This window comes from Myxocyprinus asiaticus, chromosome 13 (assembly GCF_019703515.2).
Source record: "Myxocyprinus asiaticus isolate MX2 ecotype Aquarium Trade chromosome 13, UBuf_Myxa_2, whole genome shotgun sequence".
Classification (NCBI taxonomy): Eukaryota; Metazoa; Chordata; class Actinopteri; order Cypriniformes; family Catostomidae; genus Myxocyprinus; species Myxocyprinus asiaticus.
Genome location: NC_059356.1, coordinates 37,897,731 through 37,915,986, shown reverse-complemented (window position 1 = coordinate 37,915,986; position 18,256 = coordinate 37,897,731). Strand labels below are relative to the sequence as shown.

The 18,256-nt window shown below is 37.1% G+C and overlaps 1 protein-coding gene across 2 annotated transcripts; it reads left to right on the top strand.

Annotated features, from left to right (window-relative positions):
• The first annotated feature begins 9,765 nt into the window (after window positions 1–9,765).
• On the top strand, window positions 9,766–17,427 carry LOC127450543 (cytochrome c oxidase subunit NDUFA4-like). 2 transcript variants are annotated; one of them, XM_051714766.1, is made up of 4 exons: window positions 9,766–9,913; window positions 15,045–15,133; window positions 15,383–15,443; window positions 17,139–17,427. In XM_051714766.1, the coding sequence occupies exons 1-4, from the start codon at window positions 9,872–9,874 to the stop codon at window positions 17,193–17,195; spliced, it is 249 nt and encodes an 82-aa protein (XP_051570726.1). In that variant the 5' UTR covers window positions 9,766–9,871; the 3' UTR covers window positions 17,196–17,427. The 2 variants fall into 2 exon arrangements, with proteins under 2 accessions (XP_051570726.1, XP_051570727.1); XM_051714767.1 differs by lacking the exon at window positions 17,139–17,427 and adding an exon at window positions 15,625–16,457.
• The last annotated feature ends 829 nt before the right edge of the window (window positions 17,428–18,256 follow it).

Here is an 18,256-nt window from a genome sequence, read left to right as displayed (position 1 = left end):
TTGTCCATCAAAGGTGAGGTCCACTCACTCCACTTTCATTGAATAATGTGTCTTTAATATCTTTTTGTTCTTTACAGTCAGTTGGTCGAAAAGAAAAAAGAAACATTAAGTTTAATCAAACATGATGCAGTAAAGAAACCGTGCAGCGATTCTCTCGTTAATGTGTGCTGAACCAAAGTCCCTTTCAATGCAGATCTGTCCATTCAGCCACCATCTTGGGATTGCTCCTTGGCAGCTCTTTTTAAAATGGATTCAAGCAGCATAAAAGCTCCTATCTACATGAATGGGGAAATACTGAAATCTCCAAAACAGCTGGCCAGGATTACGATCAAAGAGCATACGTATATCAAATCAGCTGTAAAATCTGACTACAATGGTATCATAAATTATGCTTCTTTAGCTCAGATCATGCTAAAAAAAAGCTGGTCCAGTTTGCACATTCTTGATATGACTGACAATAGATCTTTGTATCTAAAAGCTGATTGGCTTTTCTACCTACTGTATATGGCGGGACTTCCTTTTCAACAACCGCCATATTGGGCATCCAATTTCTCCCATTTATTTTAATACAAGTTCTCTGTCTCTGGCTAAATAGTCTCTGGCTGAACCTAAACACCTCTGTGAGACCCTCATTCAACTGCCGCTATTCTTTAAGAGACAGCACCATTTTAGCACTTGTTATACAGCGATCAGCCACAATATTAAAACCACCTGCCTAATATTGTGTAGGTCCCCCTCGTTCCGCCAAAACAGCGCAAACCCGCATCTCAGAATAGTATTCTGAGATGTTATTCTTCTCACCACAGTTGTACAGAGCGGTTATCTGAGTTACCATAGACTTTGTCAGTTTGAACCAGTCTGGCCATTCTCTGTTGACCTCTCTCATCAACAAGGCATTTCCGTCCGCAGAACTGCAGATCAGTGGATGTTTTTTTTGTTTTTGGCACCTTTCTGAGTAAATTCTAGAGACTGTTGTGTGTGAAAATCCCAGGAGATCAGCAGTTGCAGAAATACTCAAACCAGCCCGTCTGGCACCAACAATCATGAGATCACATTTTTTTCCCATTCTGATGGTTGGTGTCATCATTAAATGAAGCTCTTGACCCTTATATGCATGATTTTATGCACTGCACTGCAGCCACATGATTGGCAAATTAGATAATCGCATGGATGATTGTTGGTGCCAAATGGGCTGGTTTGAATATTTCTGTCCATTTCTGGTTTGAGTATTATATATTGTCTTATTGTGTATTCTATATATACTTTATTTTGTATTCAATTTTTTTTGTTGTTTTTTTTTTTTGTTTGTTTGTTTGTTTGTTTTTTTGCTGTTGCTGTTTTGTATTGTTGTGCACTGGAAGCTCCTGTCACAAAGACAAATTCCTTGTATGTGTAAGCATACTTGGCAATAAAGCTGATTCTGTATCTGTAACTGCTGATCTCTTGGGATTTACATGCACAACAGTCTCTAGAATTTACTCCAAATGGAAAATGACTTGTTGATGAGAGAGGTCAACAGAGAATGGCCAGACTGGTTCGAACTGACAAAGTCTACGGTAACTCAGATAACCGCTCTGTACAATTGTTGTGAGAAGAATATCATCTCAGAATGCTGTTCTGAGATGCGGGATGGCGCTGTTTTGGTGCCATGATGGGGACCTACACAACATTAGGCAGGTGGTTTTAATGTTGTGGCTGATCGGTGTACAAATGAATGTAAAATCAACGTGAATACTTGTAAATTGTACACATTATTTCAAACAGTGACTGCTCGTATCATTATTCTGTCAAGCCAACATACTAGTATTCTAGAGACATGGTTTAGGATTTTTGTCAAAATCCTTAAACCAAGACCAATCTTTCTGACTGTAAATCCTGGCTTTCAAGCTACAACCACCAAACCTGGCACTTCCCTTTAGACTGTTCTGACTCGTATTGCTATAATTTTTCTAATTGATCAGAAGTACAGTTTTTGCCCAACGGGTGATAAAAATGCCCCAAATCCCATAGACTAATGGTGTGTTCACGTCATGTCGAAATTACCATAATTACAAGATTCAAACTTTCAAAAAGCATTCACATCTTCGAAGAACTCGTAATTACAAGTTGTAAACTCTGAATTCTATGAAAGCTCCGACTTGACAGTTGTGACGTCATGTAAATATGGCAGCGGCCTCAACAGTTAAAGGTAGTGAACACATATTTCAGAATCAGAATGAGCTTTATTGCCAAGTATGCTTACACACACAAGGAATTTGTCTTGGTGACAGGAGCTTCCAGTACACAACAATACAAATACAGCAACAAGACTTTTAAAAAATAATTAAAATTGAATAAAAAATAGATAAATATCGAAAAGAAGAAAGTATATATAGAATACACAAGACCATATATATATATATATATATATATATATATATATATATATATATATATATATATATATATATATATATATATATATCTATATACACACACACATACATATACCTACATATACACATATATGAATGTATATACATACATACATACATATACACATACGTAGTGCAATCTAATTACAAATCGGTTATGTACAGTGCAAGGGAATATAATGGCAGTAGAGGTAGGATGTGTTGGATAATATAAAAAGACTAAGCTGTGTATTGCACATAAATTATTGCTCAAAGAAGCAGTTTTAACTGTTCATGAGATGGATAGCCTGGGGGAAAAACTGTTCCTGTGCCAGACGGTTCTGGTGCTCAGAGCTCTGAAGCGTTGGCCAGAAGGCAACAGTTCAAAAAGGTAGTGGGCAGGGTGAGTGGGGTCCAGTGTGATTTTTCCAGCCTTTTTCCTCATTCTGGGAGTGTATAGTTCTTGAAGGGGGGGAGGGGGGAGGAGGGCAACCAATAATCCTCTCAGCATTCCGAACTGTCCTTTGTAGTCTTCTGATGTCTGATTTCGTAGCTGAACCAAACCAAACAGTTATTGAAGTGCAGAGGACAGAATCAATGACCGCTGAGTAAAACTGTATCAGCAGCGCCTGTGGCAGGTTGAACTTCCTCAGCTGGCGAAGGAAATACAACCTCTGCTGGGCCTTTTTCGCAGTGGAGTCAATGTGGGTCTCCCACTTCAGGTCCTATGAGATGGTAGTGCCCAGGAACCTGAATGACTCCACTTCTGCCACAGTGCTGTTTAGAATGGTGAGGGGGGACAGTGTTGGAGGGTTCCTCCTAAAGTCCACAGTCATTTCCACCGTTTTGAGCGTGTTCAGCTCAAGGTTGTTTTGACTGCACCAGACAGCCAGCCGTTTAACCTCCCTTCTGTATGCAGACTCATCGTCATCTCGGATGAGGCTGATGACAGTGGTGTCGTCTGCAAACTTCAGGAGCTTGACAGAGGGGTCCTTGGCGATGCAGTCGTTGGTGTAGAGGGAGAAGAGTAGTGAGGAGAGCACACATCCCTGGGGGGCACCAGTGCTGATTGTACTGTAAATTCTTGGGGGCTATGTTGATCGGAACTGCACCCAAGAATTTCACACACCATTGCACTTGTGTATATAGCTGTGTGACAATAAAAGTTATTTGATTTGATTTGATTTGATTGTACAGGTGCTGGAAGTGAATTTCTCCTGTCTCACAAACTGCTGCCTGTCTGTCAGAAAGCTGGTAATCCACTGACAGATAGACGTGGGAACAGAGAGTTGGTGTAATTTAGTCCAGAGAATAGCTGGGATGATGGTGTTGAAAGCCAAACTGAAGTCCACAAAAAGGATCCTTGCATATGTCCCTGGTCTGTCCAAATGTTGCAGGATATGATGCAATCCCATGTTGACTGCATCATCCACAGACCTGTTTGCTCGATAAGCAAATATAAGGGGATCTAGAAAGTGTCCAGTGATGTCCTTCAGGTGGGCCAACACCAGTCTCTCAAATTACTTCATGACCACAGACGTCAGGGTGACAGGTCTGTAGTCATTAAGTCCTGTGATTTCTGGTTTCTTTGGGATGGGGATGATAGTGGAATGTTTGAAGCAGCATGGGTCTTCACACTGCTCCAGTGATCTATTGAAGATCTGTGTGAAGATGGGGGCCAGCTTGTTAGCACAGGATCTTAGACATGCAGGTGAAATGCCATCTGGGCCCTGTGCTTTCCTTATCCTTTGTTTTCGAAAGACGTGGCTCATATCATCTTCACAGATCTTAAGTGCAGGTTGAGTAGCAGGAGGGGGGAGGAGGGGGGTTGCAGGAGGTGTTGGTGTTTGTGTGAAGTGAAGGTCAGAGTAGGTGTGGGGTGTGAGATTGGGCCTTTTAAATCTACAGTAGAACACATTCAGGTCGTCAGCCAGTTGTTGGGGGTAGGAGTCCTGTAATTCGTAAGTTGTTTCATGCCACTCCACACTGATGCAGGGTTGTTAGCTGAAAATTTGTTTTTCAGCTTCTCAGAGTATCTTCTTTTAGCCACTCTGATTCCCTTATTCAGTGTGTTCCTGGCCTCACTGTACAATACTTTATCCCCAACTCTGTAAGCATCCTCTTTGGCCTGACGAAGCTGCCTGGTTTCTGCTGTAAACCATGGTTTGTTGTTGTTAAATGTTAAATAAGTCCTAGCAGGAATGCACATATCCTCACAGAAACTGATATATTTTGTAACAGTATCTGTGAGCTCATCCAGGTCAGTGGCTGCAGCCTCAAAAACACTCCAATCAGTGCAGTCAAAGCAGGCTTGTAGTTCCAGCTCTGCTTCGTTGGTCCATCTCTTTACAGTCCTTAATACAGGCTTAGCAGATTTTTATTTCTGTCTGTAGGTTGGAAGAAGATGAACCAGACAGTGATCAGATATTCCCAAAGCTGCTCTAGGAACAGAGCGATATGCATCCTTTATTGTTGTGTAGCAGTTATCCAGTATATTTCTGTCTCTGGTTGGGCATGTAATGTGCTGTTTGTTTTTGGGCAGTTCACGTGTGAGGTTTGCTTTGCTAAAATCCCCAAGAATAATAATAACTGAGTCCGGGTATTGTTGTTCTGTGTCTGTGATTTGATCAGCCAGCTGTTGCAGCGCGGCATTCAAACACGCGTTTGGCACGATATAAACACTCGCCAGAATAAATGAAGAAAACTCCTGCGGTGAGTAGAAAGGCTGACAGTTAATAAAGAGTGCTTCCAAATTAGGACAGCACATCATCTTTAACGTTGTTACATCTGTATACCAACTTTCATTGATATAAAAGCATGTTCCACCGCCTCTCGTTTTCATTGTTAACTCCGCGATACGATCTGCTCTGAACAGCTGAAAGCCCGGCAGATGTAACACGCTGTCTGGAATGGCTTCACTCAGCCAGGTTTCTGTGAAGCACAAGGCAGCAGAGGTTGAAAAGTCCTTGTTTGTGCGGGTGAGGAGATGTATTTTGTCCGTTTTGTTAGGAAGAGAGCGGAGATTCGCAAAGTCTGCTCGGCAGCGTTGTTCGAAAGCCACGGCGACAGAGTTTGACCAGCTCGCCTGCTCGTCTCCCTCGCCTGCATCTCATAGCGTGTTTAAACAACACAGCCGCGCATCCGACTAAAATGTCCAACAAAACATCCAAATATTCAAAATCCGGGAAAAGATTGACTGGTATATTCTGTCGAATGTTCAGCAGTTCGTCTCTGGTAAAACTGACTGGAAAAAGATGACTAAACACAGGACAAACAAACAAAACAACAAAACAATAAGAGCGCTCCACACCGAGGCAGCCATTCATGGCGCCATCATGATGTATCCTGTTTGATAAGCCTTTTTATAATGATATCATTACCTGGAGCATTTTCTTTGCTCTTAAACATTTTGAAAAAACATGTAGAGGTGAATTAATGTAATGATAAACATTTTGCTGTTATGAACAACAAAGTTGTTTTTGCCGTTCTGAGTTTAATCATAGAAACAAAAAACTTCTGATGTCCCAGGACATGAATAGCTCTGACTAGAACATCAGAGTTGCCATTTTGTAATTACAGTAATTCCGACATGACGTGAACGCAGGATTACATTAATGGAATGTTGAAATAGGCTAAGACTATTCTATATATCTATCTATTCAAGATTATTATTATTATTATTTTTTTTTTTTTTTGGAATTAATGTTAAACTTTCAGACAAGGCTGTCAAGCCAACATTAAAATGTGTCCTGACAAACTTTACTTATTTTTATAATACTGTATGTAATTTCCTGACCTAATATTAATTGATAGAATGTAGAATGTGTACAATAAAATATACACTTTCTTTCCTTGTCAGTTACCTCTTTTATACAATTATTAATGGTCTGGTTACACCATATCGGAATTAAGATTTTTCTTCTTCTGACAAGTAGCCTAAAAGGCGTAACTTCACTCGTAATAAATCTTGGAAGCAGAATTGTTTGACAGCGCAGAGTGCTCTCACTTGTTTGAAGTTTGTTTTTGTCCTTGAAAATGAGAATTTGGTGCTGGAAAAAGTACTTAAGAGTCCTGGATTTTCATTCAGTGATGCCTGTATGAACCTTCCCAAAATTACAAAATTCATTGTTAATACTTATGTTTGGGCTGATATACCAAATGTTGTGAGTGGAATATTTTATCCAATATATGAAGGCATTAACAGTATGATGGGGACATGACAATGTACACAGTGTGTGTGTGTGTGTATGTGTGTGGGCAGGTTTAAGTGGTTTACGAGGACATTTTAGGTTACAAACTTGTAATTACAAGGGTATTATGCTATAAATGTGGTTTATGAGGACATTTCTAGTGTCCCAATAATTCATATCACTTAAAAAACATACTAAATGATGTTTTTTGAAAATGTAAAAATGTAGAAAGTTTTTTGTGAGGGTTAGGTTTAGGGGTAGGGTTAGGGGATAGAATCTATAGTTTGTACAGTATAAAAATCTCTGTCTATGGAGAGTCCTCATAAAGATAGCCCCACCAACATGTGTATGTGTGGGTGTGTGTGTGTTGTATATTGTATAATGGTGTGAGTGAAATTTTTTCAATATTGGGACAATAAAAACCAAAGACTTAAATAACATGTATCTCAGATTGTGTTCAAGGGACTAAAGCAGAACATGACGCCATTAACCAGGATCAAACGTACCTGACAGGAGTTCACCCTCCACCTTTCATAATCGTGATCGCAATAGAGAGCTGTCACTGTTTGCTTAACAGGAACTCTGAGGAAAGGTTAATGTGCAATTCAAAGCCGAAAATGAAATTGCAGGGAAACAAACACGGCTGCTTGTCAGGAAGGGAATCTGATTAAAAGAGCCAGCAGTGGCAGTGCAGCAAAACTACATTTCCAGACTCACCGTTTGAACAAGCTGGCCTGAGGGTGTCCTGGCTAAAATGATGAAGAAGAGCTTCGCTTCTTTTCTCTCTCTTCCTCTCTTATTTCAATCTCACGCTCATTTTTAATCAGAACACTTGTAGTCCATGTAAATGGAAATTTCAAGGATGTTTTGGTAACACATGCCATGAATATAAAAAGGTAAAAATAGGATGAGGTTGATCAGAATTTTAAAATTGTGATTTCCAGACCTGGTAAAAACATAGAAAAGAATAAAACCTTAAAAAGTTGTCATAAATTTGATAGTGAACATATATTTGTCTAGTTTTTCTCAGCTCAAAATATTTTATTGGCTAGATACACTAAGTATCATAGTTTAAATATTTTATTTACAAAGATTAATTAATTAATGCTACGTTACTGATGAGTTATTAGTGCATGGATGTATAGTTTCATAAGCATATTTAATATTACAATTAGGCATCTATACGTCATTTTATTGCACTTTTACATTACAAAGGCTTGATTTGGTTTCCATAATCCAAAGATGCTTCACTAAGATCACTATTTCACAATGCAATAAATACATTTAGCTTACAATTTTTTCATTAAAAAAATTAATTAAATGCATGCATAATTTGAATATTTCTTATTACAATCTACTTGCAATTTGTATTTCGGAATCTATATATTTGCATTAAATTTACAGTATAGAAGTAATATGTTACCAGTATTGTTTGTTGCCTGGTGTATCATATTTACACATTCAGTATACAATGTCATTGTGTTCTGGTGTGTGTGTGTGTGTGTGTGTGTGTGAGAGAGAGAGAGAGAGGGAGAGAGATTATAAAATTAATTCAGCACAACAAATACTACCACAGTGCATAAATAATTTAAATTAGGGGCTGAAATGGTTCAAGGAATGAAACTGAAAACGAACTAAATTTTTAGCAGAACGTAACCAAAAACCAGAACAAAGGGATTTTCAATTATTCCGGAGTGAAAACGTTATTTATAAATGCTGGTAACTAGTTATAACCGGTTAATTTTGTTCAGATAATTTTTTCATGAAACTAAAGGCCAAAGAGTTTATCAGAATTACATTTAAAATTTTGGAACAACACCACTTCATGTTGCCAGAAAAAAATGAAACGTGCTTTGATCCTGAAGGAAACTGCTGCATCACACATTTCTTTGCCTAATTTCCTGTTGATGATGTTGCATTCTCTGAATGAAGACCTTTTTAACAACAATGTATAATTACTACTGTACATAAATACTGTACATGCACGGCTAATCCAGGTACATGGAAAACATTATTAGAGGTAAAATTACATTTCTCAGTAGTTTCCAAGTCTTCACTGAATTATTGTTAGATATGATGCATTTATACAGATGCTGTTGGGTTTTGACTGAGAAGCAGATCTGTAAATAAAATTATACTTAACTGTTAATTAACTGCTTGTTATGATTTCTATGCTGATAAATCTATCACACAGGGGGAAAAATGTATTCAATATTTTAGCTTATTTTGGTGAGGCAAGTGCTTATTTTGAGCTTGTTTTTCCAGACCATGTTGCTTGTTTCTCTTGAGATCTGGTAAAACTGCAATTGGTATTTCACCCACCCCTTAGCACAGAGTACTGTCACTTTAAAAAGAACATTATTAATCGTTCTTTCATTTAGTTGTAACCGGTAACCATTTGGAGAGGAGGCTGCAGAATTTCTGAGCCGGAACGAAAAAATACAGTTTTTGCTCCAAACGAAACGAAATTAAAAACATTTCGTTTTTAGTCCCTGATTTAAATAATATATATTTTTTCTCATACAGTAACGAGAAATATATTCTTAACGGTGTTTTTTTTATTTTTTTATTTTTTTTGTCTTGGGGTGAAATATGACATGTTTTAGAAAGAAGCGTTCAGAAGCATTTAAAGAACACATTAAACTCATCCACTTTACAGATTTCTAATATGACAGAGTAAAATGCATGCTTGGATCAACCTTGCCTATTTACTTCTTTCAAATCTACATATTTTACCCTCCCTAACAATATAAAACACATCAACGACCTAAACAACCTTCTCTAGCCCTTGTACTCTTGCCACTTTTACCACTTTCATGTACAACGCTTGCTTTACTGTACTCTCTGGCCTGGGATCAGATCTCTGAAATCACTACAAATCACAGTGTGGTGTTTATGGTCTCTCACACTGACCCTAGATCAGCTCAGCGGTCAGTAAGAAAAGTAGCGCGCCTACTAATGGGTATCCAGAGCACCGCCTTTACAAAATACCTCAACATTTAGTCACATTCTCATCAAATTTACATTCTACAACCTTGCAGTGATTAGCATTTAAACATTTTGTGTATTAATAATAATATGAACAAATATGAATAAATTCAAATGAGACGAGAAAATATAGTGGCTTGTAAAATATAAAACAATAAATCAGGCAAACTCTATAACCCCCCCGCGGACAGCGTCGCCTTTTCTCAATGCTGAAACGATCTTGCTAGAACTCGCACTGGGCGCGCTTATTCCGGTCACTTTTGTACATTTTGGGAAATTAAATTTATCTCATCCGTCACGATGCTGAGCACGGTCAGTCGGCAACTCAGAAGTCATCCTGCCGTAAGTGAATGATGATTTGGGGACGGTTTAATCTTTAAAAGACGGCTGAAATAGCGATATGTAGACGTGTTACCGTGTTAGCGTCCTTGCTACGGAATGCAAGACATGCCAACAGTGTAAATATGTAAATCTCTGAATCAACATAAAGTCATTAAAAAAACCTTACCAGAAAGAAAGTTTCACTTAAATGCAAGGCATTCACGGTCACGGACAACCTGGAAATATGACAAAATTATAAAACTGTGATATTCAAGTCTGGATAACTAATTAAAATGAATTAAATATTAACTTCTAATAAGTAACTTCTGTTGGGGATATATATATATATATATATATATATATATATATATATATATATATATATATAATTTAGTAAAGCTAAGCTCTAAAATACTAAATCGCCTAGAAATTTCCACACTAATTATTTTTGTAAATCTCATTCAGTAATATATCTTAAAGTATGTGAAATGTTTTGTTTAAAAAAAAAAAAATATTGTATACCCCGAAAATGGTTTAACAATGAGAGAGAATGAATGCAATGTTTTCACATTTTGGTAACGAGTTGCCTCACCGACACACGTCAAAGTGTCAAATCAGTTAATAGAATAAATGACACGCTTTTATATTGTATTGGGCAAGCTACGTGTATTATCCTGTGTGCATTGTCTTTATATGACCAAGTAGATTAATACAAATTTTTATTTTTTTTACCTTGATTTGTGCGCTCTAAACTAAAGCAAACGGAACTGGCAGGCCCGCGCGTCACGTGACCGCATAGCGATCAGAAGCTCAAGGACGAGCGTGTTAAACTGAGGACAGTCTGAGCAGTGCGGTCAAAATACACAACTAGGGCCGTTTGCTGCGTACTATTAGTATTTCCTTATTGATGGTTGATCCCCTTTCTTTTTATTTTTACGGCCTGTATCCTGACTGGAAGTAATCTCCTAACTCCCTTTAACTCTTTAAAGTTTGTATCAATGCATTTGAAAGTTGACTTTTGTAAGTTTGTACAAACTTATAATTTTCGTATTTGAGAGATTCATGACTTATGTCCTTTTTGCAATGTTTACAGTAGGGGTGTAAATCGGACGTTTCTTCACGATACGATCTTGAATTGATTCTCTTGGCCTGCGATCCGATATTTGCCGATACTTCAAAGTCTGCCGCGATACGATTCGATTCAGGGTCCTGCGATCGATATTCCAATATTATGTGCCTATTTTACACAATCAATAAACAAAATTTTGCCCTCAAATGCAACCAAAATATAATTTGATTTTTTTATTCAGCTCTCTGTATCCACATTGGGACATCCATTGAGCCTTTATCACTCGCAGAGCGGAAAGCTTATTTGCGTAAAACAACTTCCGCTGCAGTCTGTTTCAATGGCAGTGCCCACAGCGTGGAATTATTATGGAATATTTTATGTACAATTCATCTAAAATATTTAATCTAAACAGACCTACCTCACCTTACAATCATTACTCGGGGATAATGAAGTATAGAAAAATGATGTCATGTTGTTTTATTATTTTAAACAGGATGTATGTGAGCAGGAACCACTTCACAGAGTATAAGTAAATTTTTTATTAGAGGAATGCAAGAATATAATACAAACGGGTACTTTTACACATTAAAGAGTATTAGAACAAGACAAGGGTATATAGTAAGTCACAAAAAAAAAAAGTATATTCAGAGTAAAGATTATACAGAGTACTTGCATTGATCATCACATTGCTTTCATGTAATTACTTACTATAATCTCCATGAATGACATAAGATCCATTAAAAAATGTTCAAATAAAGAAACCTTTCCATCCCACAGTCCGATTACAGAAATTTACTGGTTAAATCATTGTAAACCTGGAGTTATATCCTCGTGGTTTGAGTATGATGATTGAAGTGTCCACTCACGAGTCACAACCAAATGCAATGTTAATAAAACATAGAGATGAAAATGTCCCAGTGTCTACAACTGTATTTTATTCACAAACGGGAGATGAGGATTCTGCAATAGTTAAAACAATGACATTAAAACACTTAAACGCTATCTCTTCGGACTTGAGTTGAGCACAATAATCCTCTGGGAGTAAGATGAATAGCGCGCGCAGCTCCTCATGAACTGGGAAAGCTTTGCGCTGATAATCACCTCGCTCACGATTACACAGTAAAGTGCTAGATAACACATGGTGAAGTGCTGAGTTACTCCAAAGAAACGAGTAAACGGCTGATGTTTACTGCCAAGTGCATCCAAGTTGGCTTAATTTATTTAGAAAAACTGCGATCGTCCATAGACAGATCATTGGGCGGATGTTTGGTTACGCTACTATTCGGAGACGGATGTGACGACACGCGGACTGTGATAAAGGCCTATATATGTTTTTTCTTAGCTACAACTTCCACGATTGCATTGAAAAATTCTGTTACAGTTTACTGTGATAAATGTTAGTAAGGGTGTTGATGTGAAGATGTGAAAAGTCTTGTAATTGATGTGGGTGCAGAGCAGGTGTTTTCTTCCACCCTCCGACCTTGGATCATTAATAAGCACATATATCTCTAACAAGTGGCAGATGGAATGGGATGAATGCAACATTAATAAGCTTTATGAAATAAACCCCAGTATAAGAAGAAGATTCTCTTCAAACTTCAAGTCTAGGCATGGTCAAGTTGTGTTCAAATCACTAGGTGCCATCTGGGTCTTTCAAGACTCGTGCACGTGTTGTTGCTGATTGGTGAAGATCCTCCATTATGCCTTCCCTGTCAAACCATTTTGACTATCAAACACATCCTACTGAACTGTAACACCTTTGAAACTATCAGAGAGCGATAATGTTCAGAGACATAATGGAAATATTTAATTTTTATCTCATATTAATCTCAAATGTCTTGTATAGCTTTGAAAATTGTATATATTTATTGTTTACCCTGTGCTTGCCATGTGAATAGCCTTGTTGCTGACATGGTGTTAAAAGTTAATAAACATAAGCAGGTGTTTTCTCTTTACCTCGTCAGCTCTGTTCAGAATATCGGGGCTCTTAAACCGTTTGACATGGTTGAATTGCTCCAAAGTGCTTTAAAAGTGAAAATTCTCATGCAGAATTCAAATGTGTCGTATGTGCCACGATGTTGAGGGAAGCCCGATTTAATCGCTCGTGAGAGCGACTCCGCGCTATCCTGTCACCTTAGCTCGCAGCCCTGTTGATGCGTGCGCACACCGTTACAGCAGAGCGCAACTTCAATCACTCCACGCACATCCATGTCCCACATGAGAAGCATATTTAGCACTTATAAAGCGAGATGGATATAAGTAGACATTTGCCGATATTCAATAATAAGGTATACAGTGATAATTAACATGCACAATATTGTTATCATGAGCACTTCAAAATACAGTGAAAATTTATAGATAACCTATTAAATTGTTTAGATTTTTCTGAATGCACTGTAGTATTTCGATCAATAAATCAACATTCCCAACATTAACTCTTACAGTAATAGGAAGACAAATTATAGTAAACTCTAAAATTAATGTTTCTTTTTCAATTAAACTTTTCTCTCAAAATGTTACCATTGTTGTTACTTGTTAATTTGCAATGAAAATAAACCGTAATAAATGAGATAAATGCAAAATAGAAGCACTGGACTCGGACTTTTTAAATCCACCATGTCTCTTTGAATCTTATATGGTTTGACCTTTGCGAAGTTACTTTCTTTGTGATCTTTTAATTAAAAAAGTACAAAACAAGTAACTAAATCTTGTAATTAAGAACAACAATACATTTTATTAACCTTTCAACCTGTTTTGTAAATCACTGCTTCTTTATTTGAATGAAATGTTTCTTTTTTGTTGTTTTGATCAACAACTGACTGTAAAGAACAGAAAGGATATTTAAATAACAAATGCATTGCATGGATGGATCTCATTTAATCGATTATTAATCTAGTGCTACTTGAAACTTCTTTGTAGTTCTTGGTAACTTCTGTGGATAAAACAAATGATAAATTTCACACATGTGCTATATTATTTTTAACTTAAATTTTAATTTACGAGTAATCGATTACTCTTGTTTTGTGGGTTAGAGTACTCAACTACAAAATTACTCGATAATGCCCATCCCTAATCTAATTTTTTCACCTGCATTAAACTGAATGAATCAAAGTAAACTTCAGTGAAAGGATCTCGGTGCGCAACTTCACATTTTAAAACATTGACCTTTGGATTTTAAGAATCCATATCAAGATGATCAAATGAAGATCTTGATTAATCTGGAAATCTATAGTTATACCCAGGCCTAATCCCTATAATTTTTAAGTCAGACATTTTGTTTTATAGGTTAAACAAAGTAAAATCGTTCCTCCTGGAACCTGCTTATGTACGCATGCAGTGATTCCAAACCAGGTGGTTCAGATCACAGTGTGATAAATATTAAATGCTTGAGTGATCATTTATCATGGCTGTATTGTTATGAGACATTGAGACATCATTATTCACTTATGTCATTTTAGACCTGTATGCTGTTTTTTTTACGCAAAAGGATAATATTCACATGCTTCTATTCCATATGAAATTGACCATATCTGTCAAGATTAATAAAAAGAAAAGAGAGACAAAACCACCATAAACATGATAAATGTAGTACATGCGACTTGTCCGCCAGTCTTCTGAAGTCATACACTAGCTTTGTGCGAGGAACAGACTAAAATTCAAGTTGTCACTCACTGATAATCTTCCACTGCGCCAAAGCTCTAAAATGTCGATCGCAATCCCATTGAGATTGAAAAATGGTACATCAATGCACTACTCTGAATTTTGGCATCAATGATGACAAACGCAATTCTGTAATTTATAGGGTCTGCATTGTAGGGGAAGTTTTTTGTAAATAATAACTTGCATTTTGGCCTGTTCCTGTCACAAAAGCATTGAATGCTTTCAAAAGACTTGAAATATAGCGCATGAGTCATATGAATTGCTTTTATTATATATTGATGGTGTTTTTTGTCACTGAACTATTCTACATTTGTGTTCCACAGCATACATGTTTGGAATTTTTGGAAATTACTATTCCAAGTCATTAGCGAACACCTTCAACTTGTTACAGTTGCTTTATATTTTCTTCATCTCTCACTATAGTTGATCCCACTGTTTATTTTCATTGGTGGTGGATGCACCATGTCTCTGACTTACCTGGCTCGCCTGGCCATCCGTAACCCAGACGTCTGGTAAGCATCCATTAATCATTTGTCTCTCACCACTGATAATAAAATACAGATCTGCTGCTTATTTAACTTGAGGGAAATAGCTTTTGATTACGTATTGATCTGTGCCGATTAGAGCGTTTCTATACCTTGACCCAATCAATGGGGAGAGATCTATGGTGCTGCAAAGATGTCAGTGCCATTTTTGTATTTAGTTTTGTCATGCATGCCTGCAGTAAGTTGTTTGTGCACTCATTTGCTTCATCTCCACAGCTGGGACAGAAAAAACAACCCAGAGCCCTGGAATAAAATGGGGCCCAATGATCAGTACAAGGTATGAGCTCACAATGACCTTGCATATCAACCTGTTAAAGGCTCCCATTTGCTTTTTTATTTTTTTAAATCTTTCAAAGTTACTGTGTGTTCAAGGAATGTTTTGGGTTCAATATAAATTAAGATGTTTCAACAGCATCTGTGGCATTCACTTCATTTTGTTTTGCCTTTCGTCTATGTAGCCACTACACCCCTTAAGCTTTTGCTTGATATGTACTTGATAAGGATACCAGGAAGGGACTCTAACCAGAAGTACATCACTAAGTATATTTAATAAATGGCAAGCGGAATGGGATGAATGTCATAATAACAAATTATTTGAAATGAATCCTGTTGTTGGAAAAAGATACATTTATCCTTTCAAATCTAGACACGATCAAGTGGTGTAAACAAGATGTCGTGTAGGCCATACCAGAGTGACCCATGGGTATTTATTGACGGGGGAAGAATCACCAAAATGCCAATATTGTAACACCACTCTGACTGTAAAATATATGCTTTTGGTCTACCCTGTCTTTAATGTCATGAGACAATGTTTTTTATCAGGAAAAACTTTGAAAGACTTGTTTTGTAAGATGTGCTTAGAAAAACTTTTAGAATTTGTATCACTAGTACAGTTAAAGAATCTTTTATAGAATTGACATTTTATAGGATTAATTAACCTTTTTACTGTGTATTATTTTTTACAAAATGTGTTGCATTTATCAATTGTTTGATTACTTCCTGTATTTGCCATGAAATAGCCTTTGAAGCTGATATGGCAATAAAATCCAATACAACCAAACAAAGTCCCAACACTTAAAGGACGATTTTGACAACTTTTTAGCTCAAATAACACACATTTTTATGAAATGTATGAACATTTCTGCGATTAAACCCTCCTGAATACCTTTCCCTATAGACTTCTATTGCAAGTGCTTTACTGTTAACATGATTTTTGCTTATTACAAATTGAAGGATGTAATTTACTTTCTGTGGTAACCAAGAGATATGAAGTTTTTTTTTTTTTTTTTTTTTAAATAAATACAATAATGAAAATTAAATCCCCATTAACCATTTCATTTTCACAAAGTGTCTGCGAAGTATGTGCCAAAATGAAAAATTAAATGATTCAATTTTCAGACATGTTTAAAAAATGAAATTGTTAATGGGGTTTTCATTTTTATCATTGTATTTATGTTCTTAGAATCAGCCGAAAATAAGCTCCATAAAGACAATGCCACAGATGCTCTAAAAAGAGCTTAACTTATTAACATGGTTTGAACCAGAACATGGCTTTATTGTAATAAAGCATGCTTCAAAATGTTAGCATGACTGTAATTTAAAGTTTAAAAGCTAACTGACCATGTGTTTTCTTTGGTTAAGTGCATAAGCCTGCCATTGTTGCCAAAGTGTGGGAATCATATTAAGAGATGCGACTAAAGGACCGTATCAGGCTTAATCTCAGATCTTAATGAGTTTATTTCATTAAGCGCTTCATAAGCTCATTTTGTGTTCCGTTAGTTGTAACAAATCTAATCAAGCTCATGCCTTAATGTGAATTTGATGTTTTGTCTAGTTCAAGTTCAGCACTTAAACAAGCAGTAGAGTTAATGGAGCTGTAGAGCGCATGTCACGGTAGCTACTTGTTAAACTACTTCAGATGTTTTCTCAGTTTATCAATTAAAAATGTATTTATTGTTTTTCCTTTTAAAAGTTCTTCACAGTGAACATGGACTACAACAAACTCAAGAAGGACCGTCCTGACTTCTAAATGTATCCAGGGAATCCAGACTCAGTGCTGGACCAAAGGCTTGATAAAAAAAAAACTAAAGAGCTGCAAGGCCCTGCACTTTTCCTCAGTGACCATTGTTCATAAATTAATTTATGCAAAGAGACTAAATCGCACACTCTTTTTGTCTCTTGCTGGATCATTTTTAAAATACTGGATCTGTGATGTCTCTTGTATTTTCCTTCCATTCTTTGTTAAAAGAATCAAAGATAAACGAGCTGTTGTGTCATGATTATGTGCATGTTTGAAAGTATGTGTGCAACAGACATACATTCATACAGTGCATACATAGACATCTGATTTCAAGTCTATTTTAATCAATTACAAGGAGCACCTTGCCACTGGTACAGGACAGCTGTGTGGCGGGTGTTTTGTCTAAAGGCCACTGCGCACTTCATACGAAATCGAAGAACAAATGGGTGTGACGTCATTTAAAACTAAATCTGGCCAAAATGAAGGTGTTTTTTAGTTTGTTTTGGTGATGCGTATTAGCTCACCTGGGTGAACTTTCAGGAAAACTTGAGCCTGGTTTATAAGTGTCACATCCAAACCACACCCATGAATAGTTTTAACCAATCATCAATGCTCTTCAACCAGCTGAGTTCTCATGGGTCAAGAATTTCAGAGATGTGCGCGAACCACTGATATATGTAGAACTGAATTGTTGACACAACGGTAAACTGCCAGCCACCAGAAGTGTTCGAGCGGCCATCTTGGTATGCCCAAACTCTCGTAAGAGCATCAGTGACTGACAGGCGAAAACGGCCCTGTTTCACTGATCTCCGGATACAACAGTTGCATTTCGCCCTCTAGTGACAGTCATGTTTAATGTTTAATTTGCTCGCTCTGGATAATATTTGTTACAAGGGAGAAGATGTACGTGGATTGTGATGTCAGTGCATCCACCTGACCCGGTGACGGTGTTCAGTCTTTTAGAGTAGCACAACGATCACCAAAGGAAGCGGCAAAACTGTCCATAAGTTTTAATGTAAGTAGGAAAAACTGTGATATCTGCTTGTATAGGGTGACAATACGTCCTACCC

Coding starts and splice junctions, on each gene's coding strand:
- LOC127450543 (XM_051714766.1), top strand. CDS start 9,872: ATGCTGAGCACGGTCAGTCGGCAACTCAGAAGTCATCCTGCC. Junction 9,914..15,044: donor AACTCAGAAGTCATCCTGCC/GTAAGTGAATGA, acceptor CTCTCACTATAG/TTGATCCCACTGTTTATTTT. Junction 15,444..17,138: donor GGCCCAATGATCAGTACAAG/GTATGAGCTCAC, acceptor TCCTTTTAAAAG/TTCTTCACAGTGAACATGGA.